Here is a 21,231-nt window from a genome sequence, read left to right on the forward strand (position 1 = left end):
AAATAAAACTGAAAACTAGCATTATTTTTTTCATTTCTCTATAGAGATTTAAACACATGGATGAGTTTCTTAAAAGCCATAGTTTCAATAAATGATAATTTTATTGAGGTTTTCTTTAGTAAATTTCACAGAGTTTTATCATTAATTTTTCCCATGAAAAAAAAATAGTGTAAAGAATTTATTTCTTGTAGTCCTTTCATGTTTTAGTTGCTACAACTCACAATTTGGAAATTCATGTGTAATTTTCTTTTAACACTTAACAACACAAGCTTGATCCTTTATCACTTACCACTTTCCTGCAGCTCACAAATCTCATTATCTGAGTGGAGTTATGGGCCTTTGAGTGAATTTATGTTTTGTGGGATATGAAAACTTTTTTTTTTTTGATTCTATAATGATTAAAAAAAACTCATATTTGTTTATGGTTGAAAATATCCAAATGTGAAATAAAAGAAAAATCGCCATAGTGAGAAGTGACCCTAAGTTTACTTTGAATGGTAGAATATCCTAGCATCTCTTAGAGGCTGGATATTGAATACATAATGAATTTTTATTTAAAAAAAGTGATGTTATTTACTAGTGGACACTGAATTTTGAATCAGAATTATGAAGTTTTCTATGTCTATGAATTGTAGCTACCCAGTAATACTGTCTATAGAAAATCACTGCTCTGTTCGACAGCAAGGTGTCATGGCAAAGTACCTGAAATCCATCTTAGGAGGTAAAGCTACTTCAATTCTTGATTTATTCTGGACATTTATATCCAACTTTCTTTTTCCATAATCTTAATTAGTGTACAAGAAATATCAGTATTCAATTCTTACTTTTGATTTAAAGTAAAAAGACACCGTGTTGGGTATTTGAAATTCTTAATTGCACAGTGTAACAGACATTCAGTAAATTGTGATGTGATAACATACAGTTTTGCTGTAAAATTAATTTGGTGATAGGTAGAAAATCAAACTATTTTCTTTGTTACAGACCTACTATATGCCCCTGAAGAACCCCCTAACAGAATTCCCTCTCCTCATGACCTCATGGGGAAAATTATCATCAAAGTAAGTATTTATGATCAATCTGTTCACTTAAGTTATGAAGAATATTCCCTATATTTTAATGTAGTGTGTAGAACATTTTTCTTCTTGTTGTATTCAACATTTAAACTTCTACAAGTAAGAGCCTGGGTTCACGTCCCTACACTTCTACGTGGCGCCAAGTCAAAAGTATCACGCTGTGAACCTCTAGCATGCTGGAGTACATACAACATCAACATGTTCACTTAGGATAGTATATTAATGCCACATGACAGCATGTAATATTTCTTTATATGAGTAATTGAAGCATTGAAATAAAGAATGTAAGCTTGCTGCATCATATTACAATAAGTGCAAAATATTCACAAACACTCACTACATGCGATATATCCAAATAAATAAAGGAATTGATGCAATATATACCCGTTATCTAATTATATCAGACATTTCACTACATAACAGTATGTTAGAGCTGGGCAATAATACAGATATTCTGCAGTATGTTGACAAAAAATATCGCATTGCGATACGTTTTTGTAATACCGATATAGCTTGGACTCAGGAATTCTATCATAAAATATAAAGAAAAGTTGTCAGAAAGGTTTGCGATCATGCCAAACAGTAAGACAAAAGCTGTTGTATGGGTGTATTTAGTTACATAACTGTAATTCAATCAACAAGATATCTTTTATTGGTTATTTGTCATAGTTATGTACGTTCTACATGTAAAAGGAAGTTGATATAATTAGAAAATACCATTTAAATTTTTGTTGAAAATATTGCAATACATATAGCAATACAGTAAAAAATATCGCATTATGAAAATCTCTAGCCAATACCCAGCCCAACAGTATGTAACTACAGTATGGAACATTATTGTTTTAATCAGAGATGTATTGATTTGGCATTTGTTACATTGTTATCCCCTCACAAAGAAGTGTGCATGTGTGTGTGTTTGGGGGGGGGGGGGGGGGGGTAAGTGCATGTGTAACGGAAGTTATGCTAGTAATAATTCATATCAAGATTGATGAGCTCTTTTGCAAGGGAATGCTCTGCTTTGCGGTGCCCTTGTTAAATTTGGGATTTTTAACTTTGTTATATTTTGGATTTGTAACAGTTTGTCAGTTTTGGGATTTGTAACATTGTAAGTTTTCAAATTTTGAACAGTGTTAAATTTGGGACTTGTGTAATATTATTAAATTTGGATTTGTAACATTGTTAAAGATATGTAGCATTTTACAGACAAACTCTGTTATACAAAAGTCCTGGGGATCTGTGAATTTACTTTGATTGCTATAAAACTGTAATTTGTTATATCCATAAAACGAATTCCATGAAGTATATTTTATAGAGAGTGTGCAATATATATGTTTTCTTTGAAAAATGACTGCCGAATATGTTAATTAGTATGAAATACAAAACTTATCTTGGAATATTAAAGTTTTCTAATGAATTTAAAATATAAATAAAAATAATGTCAGTTCAATAGTTTAAATTTTGAGATCTTAAAACTCACAATAAAGGATATAAGTTTCGTCATTTTTAATCTCTACAAGACACAAAATCAGTTCGTTATATCTGTAAATTCATTTTATCAGAGTTTGTTTTTACTGTAAAAATTTACAAGGAGTTGTTAAAAATTTTGCCTGGGATCCCCAAAAGTGGTATTTCCATATATTTGCTATATTCATACTAAACTAGTTTTACTGTATAATGTTTTAGCATTATATTTGCATGATTGTTTTGATTAGATACTATATTTAATTTTATATATATATTTTTTTTTACTGATGAAAAAACTGGATTACCGGAAAGTGGTAAATTGCAAGCTTTTCCAAGATCACTCTCTGTTCAGTGAAGACCCTAATACTCGTAAATAACCCAGGTTAATTAAAATCCAGCTATTTATCCATTCACAAGTCATGCTATTTATATTGCCAAATGTGTGTATTAATTCCCATTCTCAAACAGAAGAAATAACCTTGTAACATGAGAATTTGAATGTCTAACAGAGCACAGCATACCATAAAAATCTTGTGCATCATGATTCATCTATAATTAAAATGTACTTGATTGATTTAATTCAGAACTAGGCTAATTGCTGCAAATAACCATGTTGATTAATAAGCCATTTTAACTGAAGGGCAAGGTTATCTGAAGCAGGATGGCAATTGAAATCAATTCATGTGTTTACAATATTATACTTTTTAATTATTGTTACTGTATTATCCATACCAGACAACTCTGCTTCAAAGTTGAGTTATATGCTTCTTGCTCCACAATAATGTTAATTTTGTAAGTTTCAATTGGTATTAAATTGGTAATTTTTATCCCATTTCAAATAATGCCCTGATGTGATTTAATTCATAGATAAAAAAAAAAAAAATCATATAATTGTACTGCTTAATCAATAGTACTTTGAAAAATGTAATTTTTAGCTCACCTGAGCCGAAGGCTCAAGTGAGCTTTTCTGATTGAAATTTGTCCGTTGTCTGTCATCGTCATTGGCGTTGTGGTTGTTGTCGTAAACTTTTCACATTTTCATCTTCTTCTCCAGAACCACTGGACCAATTTCAATCAAACTTGGCACAAAGTATCCTTGGGTGAAGGGGATTCAAGTTTGTTCAAATGAAGGGCCACGCCTTCCTCCAAGGGGAGATAATTACGAAATAGCAAAAAATTAATGGCATTTTTGAAAAATCTTCTCAAGAACCAATGGTCCAGGAAAGATGAAACTCATGTGGAATTATTGTCAGGTAGTGTAGATTCAAGTTTGTTCAAATCATGACCCCCGGGGGTAGGGTGGGGCCACAATGGACGATCAAAGTTTTACATAGGAATATATAGGAAAAATCTTCAAAAATCTTCTTCTCAAGAACAGCAAAGCTATGATTGGTCATATTTATATGGAAGCATCCTCAGGTGGTGTAGATTCAAGTTTGTTCAAATCATGACCCCCGGGGGTAGGGTGGGGCCACAATGGACGATCAAAGTTTTTCATAGGAATATATAGGAAAAATCTTCAAAAATCTTCTTCTCAAGAACAGCAAAGCTATGATTGGTCATATTTATGTGGAAGCATTTGCAGGTGGTGTAGATTCAAGTCTGTTTAAATCATGACCCCTAGGGGTAGGATGGGGCCACAATGGACGATCAAAGTTTTACATAGGAATATATAGGAAAAATCTTCAAAAATCTTCTTCTCAAGAACAGCAAAGCTATGATTGGTCATATTTATGTGGAAGCATCCTCTGGTGGTGTAGATTCAAGTTTGTTCAAATCATGACCACCGGTGGTAGGGTGGGGCCACAATGGACGATCAAAATTTTACATAGGAATATATAGGAAAAATCTTCAAAAATCTTCTTCTCAAGAACAGCAAAGCTGTTTATATAAGTTCCCATTTTGCCTTGATAAACCCCAGGAGGTACTAAGGCGAAATGGGAATAGTAAATTTTACATTTAAAACAAACCCTTTTAGGCTGAGCACTGACGTGCTGTTTAAACGTACAGTAATTAACACTTCACAAACTAACCGACCAATTACCAAAATGATATCAACCAGGAGAACCTTAATTATCTAAATTAGATACTTCGAAACTCTAGCATCAAGGATAGTTGTCTTTTCAAAGAATTTGAAATAAAATTTTGAAATTGCGTTCAAAAATACACATTTTTATTTATTTTTTTTTCGACTAACCAAATACAGATTTTGTAACCTATTACCATCGTTCTGACCGAGTAATCGATTAATCGGTTACCAATTGCCATCTCATATATATATATACTCACACACACATGTATGTCTCTGCAAGATTTAAAATCTCGTGCTAAATGAAGTGTCATCGCTAATTATTATGAAAGATAGTTGCAATGCAAATATAAATCAACAATTGTTAATTAAGTGACCCAGTCTGTCGTTGATTGAAATTGAATGGTAAAGTATTTGAGACTGATACATGAACATACAAGTACCAGACAGATTTTCAGCTAGAGCTTACTGTAACTTATTGCTTCTGCAATAAAAACATAGAAGTTGTACTAGTTTTGATTTTGAAGAGTAAACTAATGTTCTCCATTTGAAGACAGACTTAAATCTTAAATTTTTGGATTTCATGTTTAGTTTTATTTATGTTTTTTAAGAAAAAAGAAGTATCATTTTATGAAATTACTCAATATTCAAACACTGCAAGTAACAACTACAATCAAAGGCACTAAGGCCATCCTTAAAAAACTGTTTATTTGGAATTGCTGCCTGGGGGTTTCAGACATAGGAGGGAGGGAACTTAATGGGTTTTTTTTTCAAAATTGAAGGTAAATTAAATACTGTTGATAAAAATCTCAGTAAGCAGTGAACACACTATTTTCTGACTTTTTGTGAAGGAACATGTATCTCCCATCAAAAAAGAACCCAGTTTTTGCTTAGATCCGACATTAATTAAGAGTTTTTGTTGCACATGTGATAACAGCCAAGAATTGATTGAATAAAAAAATAATTATTTTTGGTCAACAAAATTTCTCCAGGAGGGGTCATTTCAATGAGATGGGAGGCATTTCCAAACAAACAATAATTTTATTTTGGCCTAATATTGCAAAGATTTATGAGGAAGTCATAAATAGCACTGTATCTTATGCATAAGGTATTACTTTAGAATGTCTGCTGACATGCATGCAATATTATTCGTAATTTTGAATGTCTTCTCCTCAAGTCAATCTCTCATTTTGAATTTTGAATTTTTTTTTTATATAATTCTATTGATTACATTGACTTTACCAGGGAAAGAAGTTGCAGTACAGCCATAGCTCTACAGATGAAGGGGAAGTCAGTGATGAGGACGAGGCAGCAGACGTCAGCAATGAAGCCGTTAAAACACCAAGCAAAAACTGTGATCACAAGATTAAGCTTTCTCCTGAGTTCTCAGACTGTGTGGGATTCAAAGCTGTGGGATTTAAAGGGATAGAGGAATCTATCAATTCAAGTATGTGTGTGATACTGAAACCTTATATTTCATTCAAATAAGGTTCAGCAAGTCAGGTAGATTTAGAAGGATTATAGAGATTGTAAATAGAGATCACCTATAGAGATTTAAAGAAAAGTGTAGCTGTAGGATAAACTATAATATTGTTACTTAAAGTTAGAGCTTAGTCAGGATCCCATCCCTGGTAGCTGCCCTATATACCATATATGTGGAATTTTTAGCAAGATGCAAATAAAGCGATTCATTAAAAAAAATTGGTATATGTTTTTAGTGAGAAATAATCTTAGCGATTCTATTGTGTCAACAAAGATAGCCTTAACAACTGATGCGGAATAAATTGTTAGCGATGTTCAATTTTAGAGATCTCAAAACCATGGCAAATAACGTCAAAATTAAATCCTCGCTAAAAAATTCTGCTTATATGGTATTATGTTTCATGGTATATGTCTGGGAAATAAAATCAATTATTAAAAAAAAAAGTGTAAAGTCACCATTTGAAATACATTTAGCAAAAGTAATCACACTTTGAATTACATGTATGTGATAGCAGGTCATTGGTTTCTTACAATCAATTATCTCTCCTAAGATGGCATGTTTGTCTCCCTTGGAGAGAACAAGGTCCTGAAGATGATTGAGAATGATCGAGATGGCATCATTCACCTGAACCGTCACATGTTGGTGCGGACGTACCCAGCTGGCAGCAGGACAGACTCTAGTAACTACAATCCTGTTCCTATGTGGAATGCAGGTTGTCAAGTTGGTATGTATAAAGGAAGAACTGGGACCAGGGATGTAAGATTTTTATGCCCTAGTAATCAAAGATTTGTGGGCATTTAGTTTTTGGTCTGTCTGTCTATATTTTTGTCTTTTTATCCACAACTTTAACCTTGCCAATGACTTTTGATTTGTTGGAGCTAAGGCTTTTATTTTTCATAATGACAAGATCTTTCTTCGGCTACTAACATATTTGACTTCTTGACCTTGGAATTTGACCCAAGTTTGCAAAATTTTACCAATTTTTAACATTGGCAATAACTTTTGAAGAATTTGTTGCTAGGGCTTTCATATTTCTTGTGACAAGACCTTCCCTTGCATTCCAATGTTTTGACATTTTGACTTTCACCTTGGAGTGTGACCTACTTTCAAAAAAAACTTTAACCTTGACCATAATTTTTGAATGGTTATTGCTAGGGCTTTCATGTTTCACATGTGTATTCCTTGTAACAAAACCTTACTTTGGGTACATGTACCAAAATTTTGACCTCAATTTACCTTGACCTTAGAGTTTGACTTTAATTAGAGAAACTTTAACATTGGCAATGAGCTGTCATACCAGGGCATCAGTGTTTCACATAAACATCTTTTTTCTTGTTCTCTGACCTTGAAGTTTGACCCACTTTTAAAAATTTTTTTCTTTGTCAGATAATAACTTTTGAAAGAGAAAATGAGAGAGCTTTCAAATTTCACTTGTGCATTACCTGTGACAAGAATGAATTGACTATTATATTTGACCTTATGACATAGACCTTTTTCGACTTTCAGAAACATTAATCTTTGCTGTAACTTGGCCAACAAAACATATTGCATCAGAAAATATGAAATTTTTAGCATAATGAACAGACAAGACAGGACAGACAAGACAGTTACAATTTGCCATAGTTCATTATACGATGACCAATAAGACCCCAAAAGTGGTAGACCATAATTCTCTGAATTAGCTTGTTAATGTGTCTTCATATGTGTATGTTCTATACTAGACTATTGGTTTGTCCTCTAGATAGCAGTTATACACAGTTACAGAAAGGATACGATTTCATATGTGATTCTGCAATATGTAACCATTGGATTGATCTCCTATGCATGCAATCTTAGCTACATATAATATCAATTCAGTCTCATACATTTACATCTAAATCAACTGTATATCTTGTGTTTGTTTTTCCTAGTGGCATTAAACTTCCAAACAGCTAGTGAACCAATGCAGTTGTTACAAGGAAAGTTTATGGACAATGGAGGGTGTGGCTATCTGCTGAAACCTGGCTTTTTATTGTCAGGTATACATATTTTGATTTGTGCAGCTCCAATACTATGTTGTGTTTCATATATTTTTGGAAAAACAAAATTCTTTTACTTAAGTTATCAACATTTAATTTTATTAATAAATGAAGTTTTCTTGCAGATGACAAAACAGCAAACCCACCAACAAGTAGAAAAAGGCTGAACATCACTGTAAGTTTACCAGGTGAAGAGTGTGTATTTTCATTTTGAATATTTTCCTAACAGTTGATGCATGCTCTGTGTTTACTGCAGGTTGTCAGCGGATACCAGATTCCAAAGCCTAATGATTCCAAAAAGGGAGAAATAATAGACCCATTCATCAAAATGGAAGTCCACGGGGCAAAGGAAGATACCCAACAGTGCAAAACCAGTGTCAAGAACAACAATGGTAAAATCGTAGTTTAAGTACTTAAGTTCAAGATTGAAATCAGTAATATCAATTTTTATTGACCTGAAATATCAACATTATTTACATGCAAAGTGACAGATTGCTTGACAAGTGGCATAATATTGATATTGTATCAGTTTTATTTTATGGGTTGTATGTTTGGACTTGGAGTCCCTGATACGTTCTACTTGGTGAATGCAACCTGATGAACGGTGAGCGAAAGCAGAACGCCAACAGAGCGCAAACGCGAGAGCAAAATGAACGGTGAACGCAATATGAACAATTTATTTGGAATGCCTCTGATCTTTTCCTTGCATTGAAACTATTCTACTGTATTCTAATGTCAGGTGCCAAAAAATAAATAAAAAAATAATATAAATAAATAAATGTTCCAAATTTGCCTAAGAAAGACAATACATGTACATTAAGTAAAACTATTAATTTGAGTTTCTTACAATATTTTCTCCACATATGTATGATGTTAAAACTTTTTTAATCACACGATTTTCATCGCTGTAAACAATTGTAATTGTTACCGAGCACTGTAGTATAAAAGCTAAAATTATTCTAGTTGTAAAGTAAATACATATATGTTTAATCTTATCTGACAAATAAAATCATAACAAATAATGTGGATTTTAGAAGGGAAAATTACTGACTTATAGAATGAATTACAATGGTTGTAACAACCATACATGTATTTCAGTGCCATGACGATTCCGTGTAAAATAACGAGAAAAAAATAAAAATATTTTACAAAATATTTTACAAAGGTCCGTGGATATATTGCATAAATACACTTATTTTTAAATATTTTAATGCAATAATATATTTGTGTCATTTCTATTTTTAATGATGTTTATTGAGCAGACTTCTACATGTATCTGTAGACATTTCCCAGTGATTATTTACTCGGACAAGATGATACAAAGAGAAATTTATATTATTTGTTTTTAATTAAATTTTTAGAACTTGACACATGTATGAAAGTAATACGCTGTCATGGTTTTTATCAAACAGACAAATGAGAGAGAGAGAGAGAGAGAGATTCCGTTTTAGCCAATCCCTTCTCTAAATGTTTGTACCTGTATCAAACAAAAATTCTTATTATTTTTTCTAAATATATCAGGCAGTGAAAGTAACCATTTTTTAATCAACAAATCCATTTGTTTAGCAGACATTTAATCGGTTTTTAGATTTATTTTCCTGCTTCAAGTTCACACGAAGTCCAGTGCTTGTCCTGTCAATCAAAATTATTCGACACTGTGCAGGTGTGCAGGTTTGAAAGTCTCGTCACAGTGCTAGTATTTCCAAGAAGTTTTAACATTTTTTTTTATCATTAATTTTCTAGTTTTCTAAATAAATAAATGAAATACATTGACCCATGGGAATAAACACTTGGAATGATTCAGCTGCGTAAATGTGAAACATACTCCCTGCAATTTTAAAATACATTGCCGTCACGTGTATATTTTGAAATACAATTGTTTAATGACTTTTTTAGATGCATGTATGTTTTGAGACTGAAATTTTGGTGCTACAAAATGCATTAACTTCTTTTTAAATGTTAATTAAAATATACTGGCTAAGTAACGGATTAAGGGGAAAAGGGGGGGCTGTTAAACATATTGAATTTTAATCATCAAAAGTTATGGTGATCATGAAGGAAGGAATTTTTTCTCTCTAACTGTAGACTCTTATATATATGTAAAGTAGAAAAAAAATTCTGTAGTGTATTATATTTTTAAATATTTTTTTTAAAACCACACTATCAATTTTATTCGCTTCAAAGATATTTAATTAACTGACTATTAATTATTTAATTGCAAAAGCTGTAAATCCTTACTTACACTGTACAAAAAGATAAGTCCTTTCACTTTGGAGTTTCGAATGACAGTGAAGACTGAACGATAAGTCAACGCTGAACACAAGGTGAATGAACTAAGAGCGAACACTGAACACTTTGTGAACGCTGAACGCTAGCGCAGGGTGAACGCTGAACGCAAAACTGTGAATGGAGAGCGACCACTGAACGCATGGTGAACGAACGGTGAATGCATGCTGAATGAACGGTGAGCGAATGGAAAAATGGGAAAGTAGAACGTTTTGGGGACTGTAACCACTTGAATATTTTATACTCACACCATCTCATCTCCCAGAGTTCAAAATGAAGCACTTCATATGGTTCTAGAATTTTAAGCAACAATTTTCAATATACACAACAGCTCTTTAATTATATCAATACATGTACATCTTTAATTATATCAATACAACTGTATGCTAAAATTGGGTTAACAAAGACATTTCACCATTATACATTGTATATATGGAATATGTGCATGAAAAAGCTGCTCTCAAAATATTTTGAAGAGTAGTTGCTTGAAACATGAAATAATCAATTTGGTTACTTGTCACTTGCGACATGTTATTGTCATCTAAAAAAGACAATATAGTCATTATCCTGAAGGCCCTTGCATCATTTTGTTTTCGTCTGAAGGAACACAAAGTTGTCATCCTGTACAAGAGGAAGACATCACAAGTTATCTCCCTGCATGTGACATGCTGTCACTCTTAGTCCAATCAGATTGACTGTATTATTCTGAAGGATAATAATGGTAGTAAATTTCCTTTGTAGAGGCCAGAGGAATTAGCAACTCAAACGTACTAGTTCCCTGATAATAATGATTATACCGTGAATAATTATATTGTGACTAGAAGATTGAAATATGTGAATTACAGGTTTTAACCCTCGCTGGGATGAAGATGTTTCATTCGTCATCAATCAGCCAGATCTGGCTGTCCTTCGATTTGTTGTCTATGATCATGACATAACTGTGGATGATTTTATTGGATACTTCTCTCTCCCATTCCATTCAATTCAAGAGGGTAAGATTTGATTTTTAATGCAAGTACTAGTGTTATTTCTTACATTTCTTAAATTTCAACAAAAAATATTATAGGGAATCGGAGCAAACTCCAATAAGGATATGTATGTACTGAAACAAATAATGTTTTAATGAAATGAATGATGAGCAAGAATGCACTAAAGTGTTTATTTCTGAAGTGCTGTGTCTGACTGTTTGTTTTTGAGTAAATAACTGATAAGCAGTAATACTGTTATATTTTTTTAAGTGATGAAATATGAAATTCTGTGTTTGCTTGCAGGCTATCGACATTTTTCTTTACTTAACAAACGAGGAGAAAAAATATCCCAAGCTCTGATTCTTCTGAAAGTTGAAATCAAGGAAGCTTAATACAAGTAGTGGGTTGTGGCATTACAAAAGGTATCATTAGGAGATTTAATTTAAAAAGAAAAATATCCTAGCATGACTTTGTGTTCAAAAACACATAATAAAATGTAATTCAGGATATTTTCTGTAAATATATCATCAGTGTTTTTATTTATAGTTCTTTATAGATCACATGACTACTACAGTATTTAAAGTAAGTGACAGATTTGTACTGGAATTTCTATATTACAGCATTCAACTTTCATTAAGATGGCGAAGTTGTCACAGAAATTTCAGAACAGCAGCAGTTTCTGTTTACAGCAGCAGTTTTTCTATGAGAAGTTTATAATGTGCCATACTGCAAAAGGACAGAACTGCTACAAAATCTGATATAAATACAATTTGTCAGGGACCAATTTTTACTGACGTACAAAAGCTTTATGTGTTATGTTTATATAATCAGAGCAATAGATTTACAGTGAGATGTATAAAAAAAAAGAATCGACAGATGGTTGTGGTAAAATGATCTCTGCGTACTTAATGTGTAATCATGCACTATCATAGTTATTGAAAAAAGTGTGATTTACATGTATATACAACAAAAAAGAGGAACAACTTTATTATTTTTTACAAACAACTTAAAGGGTTGAACAAAAATATATTTTAAAATTAAGAAGTGATTGTTTTAAATCTTTGAGATTTCAATTGTATACATTACCGTTATAGTGTTACTTGTTGATAATGCCTTTTACTGTCTTTCATTGACCTATTTATTTTCTCTCAAACATAATGATTATGGAAAGGAAATTTTCTTTACTCTCATGTTAAAAAAAAAATCAGTTTCACAGGACTAATGTGATTGTGTTTTCTATAAGGTACCTTTAGAAACTGTACACAGAAAAAAAAATCACTTTTCAGTTTGGGCACAGAATTACCCTCTCTCCTCTTCCAGAGAACAGTTTTATAGATTAAGGTATTAGAAGTTTTTTCTTAGATTTGTTGTTTTTTTTTTTTTTTTGATGGAAAAGATTTTAGGTAGTAGTTAAAGTGCCCACTATGTGCTTGGGGTATTAGATTTATATAGTTGAGGAATATTTATGATGCAACATGATAATTTTTTAAAACAAAAAATTATCAGAATATACAAGTTATTTCATTATTTACATGTATGTTGTTCTCTCTAACTTCATAATTGGAAGCCCTATGTAAGCCGTAGATTTATTTTATATACATCTGCTATTAAAACAAAATTTTCTCATATGTCTGTTTTAAGCTCATCTGAGCTTTTCTGATCATATTTTATAAATATGAGAAAGAAGGGAATTCAAGTTTGTTCAAATGAATTGCCACGCCCTCTTTTAAGGGGAGATAATTAAGAATTAGTGAAAATTTGGTAGTATTTTTAAAAATTCTTCTCAAGAACCACTGGCCCAAAAAAGTTGAAACTTATGTGAAATCTTCTTTACATAGTGTAGATTCAAGGGCCACAATGGGGAATCAAAGTTTTACATAGGAATATATGGGAAAAAAATCTTTAAAGATCTTCTATGCAAGATCAGCAAAGCCATGTTTACTAATATTGATATGGAAGCATCCATAGGTAGTGATGATATAAGTTTGTTTAAATCATGAACCCTTTGGGTTGGGTGGGGCCACAATGGGGAAAGTTTTACATAGGAATATACAGAAATAATTATATGGAAATCTTTTTCTCAAGAACAGAAAAACCATACTTAGTCATATTGATATGGAAGCATCCACAGGTAGTGATTCAAGTTTGTTCAAACCATGACCCCTGGAGGTTGGGTGGCCTGGGCCACAATTGGTGATCAAAGTTCTACATTGGAATTTATAGGAAAAAATCTTTAAAAATCTTTTTCTCAAGAACAGCAAAGCCATGTATAGTCATATTGAAATGGAATTATGAAATATGAAAAATGTTCAAATCATGACCCCAAGAGGTAGGGTTGGGCTACATTTATAAAATTATGACAGCTGGGGGTAGGATTGGGTAACAACAGGGATAAAAGTTTTACATACTAGGAATATATACAATGTACATGTAATAGTAAAAAATCTGATGATGAAGAACAGCAGGGCCATATTGACTCAGATGAGCATTGTGGCCCATGGTAAAATTTCATTGTTTCTTATTTACAAAAATTTTTGAGGCATTAAAAATTATTACTATAATAGAATGATAGAACTATTTGGTTGTTTTAATGCCTCATTTGTTATGATATATATATATATAATAAACAAGTTTATTTCCTTCATACCTCTAATTTTTCTTCTACAAAAATACAGACAGGTAGATAGATATGGTGATTCCAGTATATCCCCATTCTATCTATTTTGTTTTTTTTTTATGTGGGGGGGGGGGGGGAGGTGGTGGTAAATAAAACATAACTAGTCTTTATTTTCATTTGTCTATTATGTTAATACATGTATGCATATTTTGTAAAGAAAGGGCTGGTACAGTGATGCGCATCAAAGTGGTAAAATTTTTCGTGTGAATGGAATGTTTGGGTCACATCGATTGTTACATAATGACATCTGGTTCTTTAGAAACAAAAAGCTATTTGTCGCAGTGTTTTAAGACATCCCACTCTCTGCGATTAGCAAACACGAGTTTTGCTGAAATGAGGATTTTATGAAGTTAGGAGAGTTGGAGTCTGCCGATTCTGAAAAACTAGTGAGTCTATGAACATGTACATAATTATGAATTTATCACGCTTATTGAATTTATCACGTGTTTCGATCGAACACGTTTACTTGGTGTTTATGTTAACTGCAAATCTGATTGGCTATTGTATTTATCAAATATCTGTTCTATCGGTATTAAAATGAAGCATGTAACGCTTTTTCCTACCAGAAGAAATGGGCGTGTCATTATGCAAGCTCAATTTGTTCCATTCGAATGGAAAGTCATTATTAGTCTTCGGATGGAAGCATCTGCAGGTACATGTAGTGTAAATTTTCAGTTTGTTCAAATCATGACCCCCGGGAGTAGGGTGGGGCCACAATGGGTAATTAAAGTTTTACATGGGAATACATAGGAAAAATCTTTAAAAATCTCAAGAACGGCATATTCAGCATAGTCATATTTATATGGAAGTATCTTCAGGTAGTGTAGATTGAAGTTTGTTCAAATAATGACCCCCTGGTTTAGGGTGGGACCATAAAAAGTTATTAAAGTTTTTCATAAGAATATGTAGGAAAAAGAATGCTGATGAAGAACAGAAGTACCATAGTTACTCAGGTGAGCATTTTGGCCCATGGATCTCTTGTTTTTAGCTCTATTCTTCAGAGACCGAAAGAGCTTATTTGAGGGTTAGGTGTATGTTGTACATCCGTCTGTTGGTCTAGATCTTCTGTGAACAATTTTTCAAAATGATCTTCCTCCTTTAGTTTTGATCCAAATTCAGTATAAACTGATTATACAAATAACTTAGATACAAGTTTTCAATTTCTATGAATGGTGTTGTGGTTACTAAAGCAGGAATTTTCGTGGAAGTTTAAATGCTATTCTCCTACAGCTCTGGTCCAATTTTAATATAACTTGGTACACTAGTAGACTCTACTGAGATACATAGTTCTGTGTATCGTTATTTTGATTTTAGTGAATGGTGTTGCCATGGTTACTAACAATAAAACTTTTGATAAATTCTTTCAACTTTACTTTTGGTTTGATTTCAATAAAACTTTCTACACAAGTAGACTATACATATATCTATAATTCTTTTTATCGGTTTTTGTTTTAGATGAATGGTTTTGCAAAAATAAAAACAAGATGTGTTTACGGAACACTAATGCCTGATAATGGCAGCTCAAGGCCAAGTTTAAAGTTTTTCAAATGCAGGTCAAACTCCAAGGTCAAGAGTTCAAAAATATTGATACCCAAAGAAAAAATCTTACAAGGATTAAACTTACGAAATAAAATGGCCCACGTTCCAATCGTTCAGAAAATATGGCCAAGGTTAAAGTTTTTTTTTTCAAAAAGAAACCTCAAGGTCAATGACATGAGGACAAAGGAAGTGTCTTGTTACAAGGAATGCAGAAGTGAAATATGAAAGCCCTAGCAGCAACCATTCAAAAGTTATAGACAAGGTAATTTTTTTTTCAAATGTTGGACAAACTCCAAAGTCAAGGCCTTGAGGTCAAAAATGTTACCTAAAGAAAGATCTTGTCACAAGGAATACACATGCGATATATGAAAGTCTTAGCACCCACCGTTCAAAAGTTACGGCAAAGGTTAAAGTTTTTCAAAAGAAGGTCATACTCCATGGCCAAGGTCAAGAGGTAAAATATGTTGGTACCAAGAGAAAGGTCTTGTCACAAGGAATGCAAATCTGAAATATGAAAGGCCTTCAAAAAGCCATTCAAAAGTAATTTGCAAAGTTAATGTTTTGCGGACAAATTGATGGACGGACAGACCAAAAACTATATGCCCTTCCTCTAATTTTCGATTACGGAGGCATAAAAAATTGTGAAATTCTTTCAAAAGGCTACTCCTAGTAGTTTTAGTCAGGTTGCTACAATGTATAAAACTTGCGACACATAGAGACTAACCAAAGATCCGTATTCTGTTTATCACTGTTGTCATAGTTTCAAGCCCAATTAAGTTAGTACATATCAGTAGAGCTAATTCTCATCAGAGACTTCTGTTTTGAATGCATTGTAGACTTCATTGGTAATTAATTAGTAACTCTAATACTAGTGCCAATTAATCAATTACTCTTACTTAGAAATCTTTCTGATAAAGGGTGTAAACATTTTCTCAGTGAAATCAGACTTTAAAACGTAACCGAATTTACACCTCCCTCCCTTGAAACGACAAAAGCTTTAGAATGAATTAATTTGCTAAATAACAATCTGCAATATATGTACAAATTTTAAGAAATTTTCATTTAAAGGGGGCGGGGAGATTTAAAAAAAAAATTCGTTTCCCACTGATTTCTATCTGAAATTCTTGAATCTTACCAAAAATATAGAGTTATCTTACCTAAAGAAGATGTGTTTGTGAAACACTGAAGCCCCCGTATGACAGTTTATGGCGAAGATAAAGTTTATCAAATGCAAGTCAAGCTTCAATGTCATGGTGAAGAGATCAACAATGTTGGTACCAAAAGAAAGGTCTTGTCTCAAGGAATATACCTGTGAGGCTTTGAAATATGAAAGCCCTAGAACCAACCGTTGAAAAGTTATGGCGAAGGTTAAAGTTTTTCAAAGTAAGTCAAACATCGAGGTCAAGGTCAAAATTAATGGTGCCCAAGGGAAGGTCTTGTCACAAGAAATATACATATGAAATATGAAAGGTCTAGCTCTAACCATTTAAAAGTTATGGACAAGGTTCTAGTTTTTCAAAGGTAGGCCAGACTCCAAGGACAAAAAGTCGAAACTGTTGATATCCAAGGATAGGTCTTGTCACAAGAAATTTACCTGTGAAATATGAAAGCCCTAGCAATAACCGTTCAAAAGATATAGCCAAGGTTTAAGTCTTTAAAAGTAGGTCAAACTCCAAGGTCAAAAGGCAAAATTGTTGGTACCTAAGGAAAGGTCATGTCGTATGGTACGGAAAACACATGTGAAATATAAAAGCCTTAGCACCAACTGTTTAAAAGTTATGACCAAGGTTAAAGTTTTTCAAAAGCGGGTCAATCTCCAAGGTCAAAGGGTCAAAATTGTTGGTATGCAAGGGAAAGTCTTATCACAAAGAATACAACTGTGAAATATGAAAGTCCTAATACTAACCATTCAAAAGACATGGCCAAGGTTAAAGTTTTTTTTTAAATGAATCAAACTCCAAGGTCAAGGTTAAAAGATCAAAAATATTCATACCCAGGGAAAAGTAACATTTTGAAAAAGTGGGTCAAAGTCCAAGGTCAGATATGTTGATATCCAAGGAAATGTCTTGTCACAAGGAATACACATGTGAAATATGAAAGCCATAGCTCCAACGAATCAAAAGTTACGGGCTAGGTTAAAGTTTTTGCGGACAAACAGACAGACAGACGGACGGAAGGATAGAGCAAAAACCTTATGCCCCCAGTTCTTCGATTACAGGGGCATAATAAAAAAAAATGGAATATGATAACTTTCAGAAAAGCAGCGAATAAATATTACCGTTCGCAGTCCTTTGTTACTTTAAATGGATGAAATTTTCTGACTGTCAAAAATATCCCTTCAGTCCCTAGGCTATGAAAGATTTTTAAGATAAACTATGTATAGGATAGACAGAAGCTGCCTATCAGTGTGAGCCTAAGCTTTTTTGGAAATGCATGAATTTAAGGGTGTATAGCTACAAGAAGTTAACACAGATTTGATGCCAAAATAGTGTATTCCCCCACTGGATATTCACGGGCTTGAAAGGATTTTATATAACTGAGGCGTATTAACTGTACATTTATCTGAGCAACACATTTTCAATTAGATAAGAAATAGAACAGTATAATAAAAATAAATTTTCAAATGATTCAGTATAATAACAAGAACTGCTACCACCAATAATTACTTTTTGCTTGTAAATTGGAGGATTTATGAATTAACTTTTAAAGTTTGAACTTTTAATTGTAATGCAAATAAAAATTTGATTGTAATCACAAATTGGTGCAAGGACGACACAATTTCAACATACCTTGCAGGGCAAAATTTGAGAGTAATTACCTTTCACCTTGACAATTCACTCATTTATTCCAGTAAGAGTTATATCTCTTATCAAAGGGTCAATGAACTTAAAACAAGGATTTGTGGAACACACTGGAATACTTTGTGTGCGAATATATATATACATATATATATATATACATATACATATACACTTAACAAAACTTCTAAGTGTTCACTCTAATAAATGTATTTATTTAAAAATTACATGATAGAATGGGATCATATTTTCAAATTATTATAACCAATGAGTCTTCTTAACAATTGTCAAAAGAAAATCAATTATCACCGATGAAAACCAATGTCCCGTGACGAAGCTTAAAAACAATAAATTTGTACTTTGAGGCACGTGCTTTGTGTAATTAGTTTCTTTTTGTGACCATTATCGATTCTTAACAACTGGTTTAACTAAAAAACACAAAACATGGGCAAAATGACCATTGAGGAAGAAGGGAGAGCCGTTGGAATGCTGACATCTGGATCATCCTTACGACACGTTTTACTCCTTTTTAGCTCACCTGAGCCAAAGGCTCAAGTGAGCTTTTCTGATCAAAATTTGTCCGTTGTCTGTCGTCGTTGTTGTCGTTGTCGTTGGCGTTGTTGTTGTAAACTTTTCACATTTTCATCTTCTTCTCAAGAACCACTGGGCCAAATTCAACCAAACTTGCCACAAAGTATCCTTGGGTGAAGGGGATTCAAGTTTGTTCAAATGAAGGGCCACGCCCTCTTTCAAGGGGAGATAATTAGGAATTAGTGAAAAAATAATGACATCATTTAAAAATCTTCTTCTCAAGAACCACTGGGCCAGGAAAGATGAAACTTATGTGGAAACATCCTCAGGTAGTGTAGATTCAAGTTTGTTCAATTCATGACCCTCAGGGGTAGGGTGGGGCCACAATGGGGGATCAAAGTTTGACATAGAAATATATAGGAAAATATCTTTAAAAATCTTCTTCTTAAGAACAGCAAAGCCAAGATTGGTCATATTTATATGGAAGCATCCTCAGGTAGTGTAAATTCAAGTTTGTTCAAATCATGACCCCCGGGGTTAGGGTGAGGCCACAATGGGGGATCAAAGTTTTACATAGAAATATATAGGAAAATATCTTTAAAAATCTTCTTCTTAAGAACAGCAAAGCCATGATTGGTCATATTTATATGAAAGCATCCTCAGGTAGTGTACATTCAAGTTTGTTCAAATCATGACCCCCAGGGGTAGGGTGGGGCCACAATGGGGGATCAAAGTTTTACATAGAAATATATAGGAAAATATCTTTAAAAATCTTCTTCTTAAGAACAGCAAAGCCATGATTGGTCATATTTATATGGAAGCATCCTTAGGTAGTGTAGATTCAAGTTTGTTCAATCATGACCCCCAGGGGTAGGGTGGGGCCACAATGGGGGATCAAAGTTTGACATAGAAATATATAGGAAAATATCTTTAAAAATCTTCTTCTTAAGAACAGCAAAGCCAAGATTGGTCATATTTATATGGAAGCATCCTCAGGTAGTGTAGATTCAAGTTTGTTCAAATCATGACCCCCGGGGGTAGGGTGAGGCCACAATGGGGGATCAAAGTTTGACATAGAAATATATAGGAAAATATCTTTAAAAATCTTCTTCTTAAGAACAGCAAAGCCATGATTGGTCATATTTATATGAAAGCATCCACAAGTAGTGTAGATTCAAGTTTGTTCAAATCATGACCCTCAGGGGTAGGGTGGGGTCACAATGGGGGATCAAAGTTTGACATAGAAATATATAGGAAAATATCTTTAAAAATCTTCTTCTCAAGAACAGCAAAGCCATGATTGGTCATATTTATATGAAAGCATCCACAAGTAGTGTAGATTCAAGTTTGTTCAAATCATGACCCTCAGGGGTAGGGTGAGGCCACAATGGACGATCAAAATTTTACATAGAAATATATAGGAAAATATCTTTAAAAATCTTCTTCTTAAGAACAGCAAAGCCATGATTGGTCATATTTATGTAGAAGCATCCTCAGGTAGTGTAGATTCAAGTTTGTTCAATCATGACCCCCAGGGGTAGGGTGGGGCCACAATTGGGGATCAAAGTTTTACATAGAAATATATAGGAAAAATCTTCTTCTTAAGAACAGCAAAGCCATGATTGGTCATATTTATATGAAAGCATCCTCAGGTAGTGTAGATTCAAGTTTGTTCAAATCATGACCCCTGGGGGTAGGGTGGGGCCACAATGGTGGGTCAAAGTTTTTCGTAAGAGTATATAGAAAAAAACTTTAAAAATCTTCTTCTCAAGATAAGCAAAGACATGATTGATCATATTTATATGGAAGCATCCTCAGGTAGTGTAGATTCAAGTTTGTTCAAATCATGACCCCTGGGGGTAGGATGGGGCCACAATGGGTGATCAAAGTTTACAGAGGAATACATAGGAAAAAATCTTTCTCTCAAGAACAGAAAAGCCATGATTAGTCAAATTGATATGGAAGCATCGTTCAAATGATTGTTCAAATGAGCACCCCCGGGGGTAGGGTGGGGCCACAATGGGGGATCAAATTTTTACAAATGAATATATGGGAAAAAATCTTCTGCTCAAGAACAGCAAAGTTATTTGTTATATTGATATGAAAGCATTGGTAGTTTAAAATCCCCCATCCCCCCCCTCTCTCCCCCGTTAACTTTTCAATACTGAACTGATTTTTGCTTTTTTTCCTCGCCAGTGTGCTCAGGTGAGCGATGTGGCCCATGGGCCTCTTGTTATTTAAGTGTTTATTTGTCGTTGATATTACTTTTAAAAATTAACAACTAGTATTAAAATCCATTTTAAGACATTTTGCTATAGGTTGTGTGTCATTTTCATCGCTAACTTATCACAATTTGAAAGCTTTG

At 33.2% G+C, this 21,231-nt stretch overlaps 2 protein-coding genes across 5 annotated transcripts in view; one reads left to right on the forward strand and one right to left on the reverse strand.

Annotated features, from left to right (window-relative positions):
* LOC133191145 (1-phosphatidylinositol 4,5-bisphosphate phosphodiesterase eta-1-like) overlaps positions 1 to 13,967 on the forward strand; it is a 41,265-nt gene extending 27,298 nt beyond the window's left edge. For all 4 annotated transcript variants that reach the window (XM_061326882.1, XM_061326872.1, XM_061326856.1 and 1 more), the window contains 10 exons: positions 636 to 721; positions 982 to 1,058; positions 5,812 to 6,013; positions 6,600 to 6,773; positions 7,960 to 8,067; positions 8,193 to 8,242; positions 8,324 to 8,459; positions 11,199 to 11,345; positions 11,625 to 11,743; positions 11,942 to 13,967. In XM_061326882.1, coding sequence (XP_061182866.1) covers positions 636 to 721; positions 982 to 1,058; positions 5,812 to 6,013; positions 6,600 to 6,773; positions 7,960 to 8,067; positions 8,193 to 8,242; positions 8,324 to 8,459; positions 11,199 to 11,345; positions 11,625 to 11,713 — 1,069 coding nt within the window. In that variant the 3' untranslated portion in view covers positions 11,714 to 11,743; positions 11,942 to 13,967. The remainder of the gene's footprint in view (positions 1 to 635; positions 722 to 981; positions 1,059 to 5,811; positions 6,014 to 6,599; positions 6,774 to 7,959; positions 8,068 to 8,192; positions 8,243 to 8,323; positions 8,460 to 11,198; positions 11,346 to 11,624; positions 11,744 to 11,941) is intronic.
* Positions 1 to 21,231, reverse strand: part of LOC133191131 (RNA cytidine acetyltransferase-like) — a 298,447-nt gene that overhangs the window by 253,096 nt on the left and 24,120 nt on the right. The window lies entirely within an intron of this gene.

This window comes from Saccostrea echinata, unplaced genomic scaffold (genome assembly GCF_033153115.1).
Source record: "Saccostrea echinata isolate AGI-Se365-2 ecotype Australia unplaced genomic scaffold, CSIRO_AGI_Sech_v1 ptg000001l, whole genome shotgun sequence".
In the NCBI taxonomy this organism is placed as follows: domain Eukaryota; kingdom Metazoa; phylum Mollusca; class Bivalvia; order Ostreida; family Ostreidae; genus Saccostrea; species Saccostrea echinata.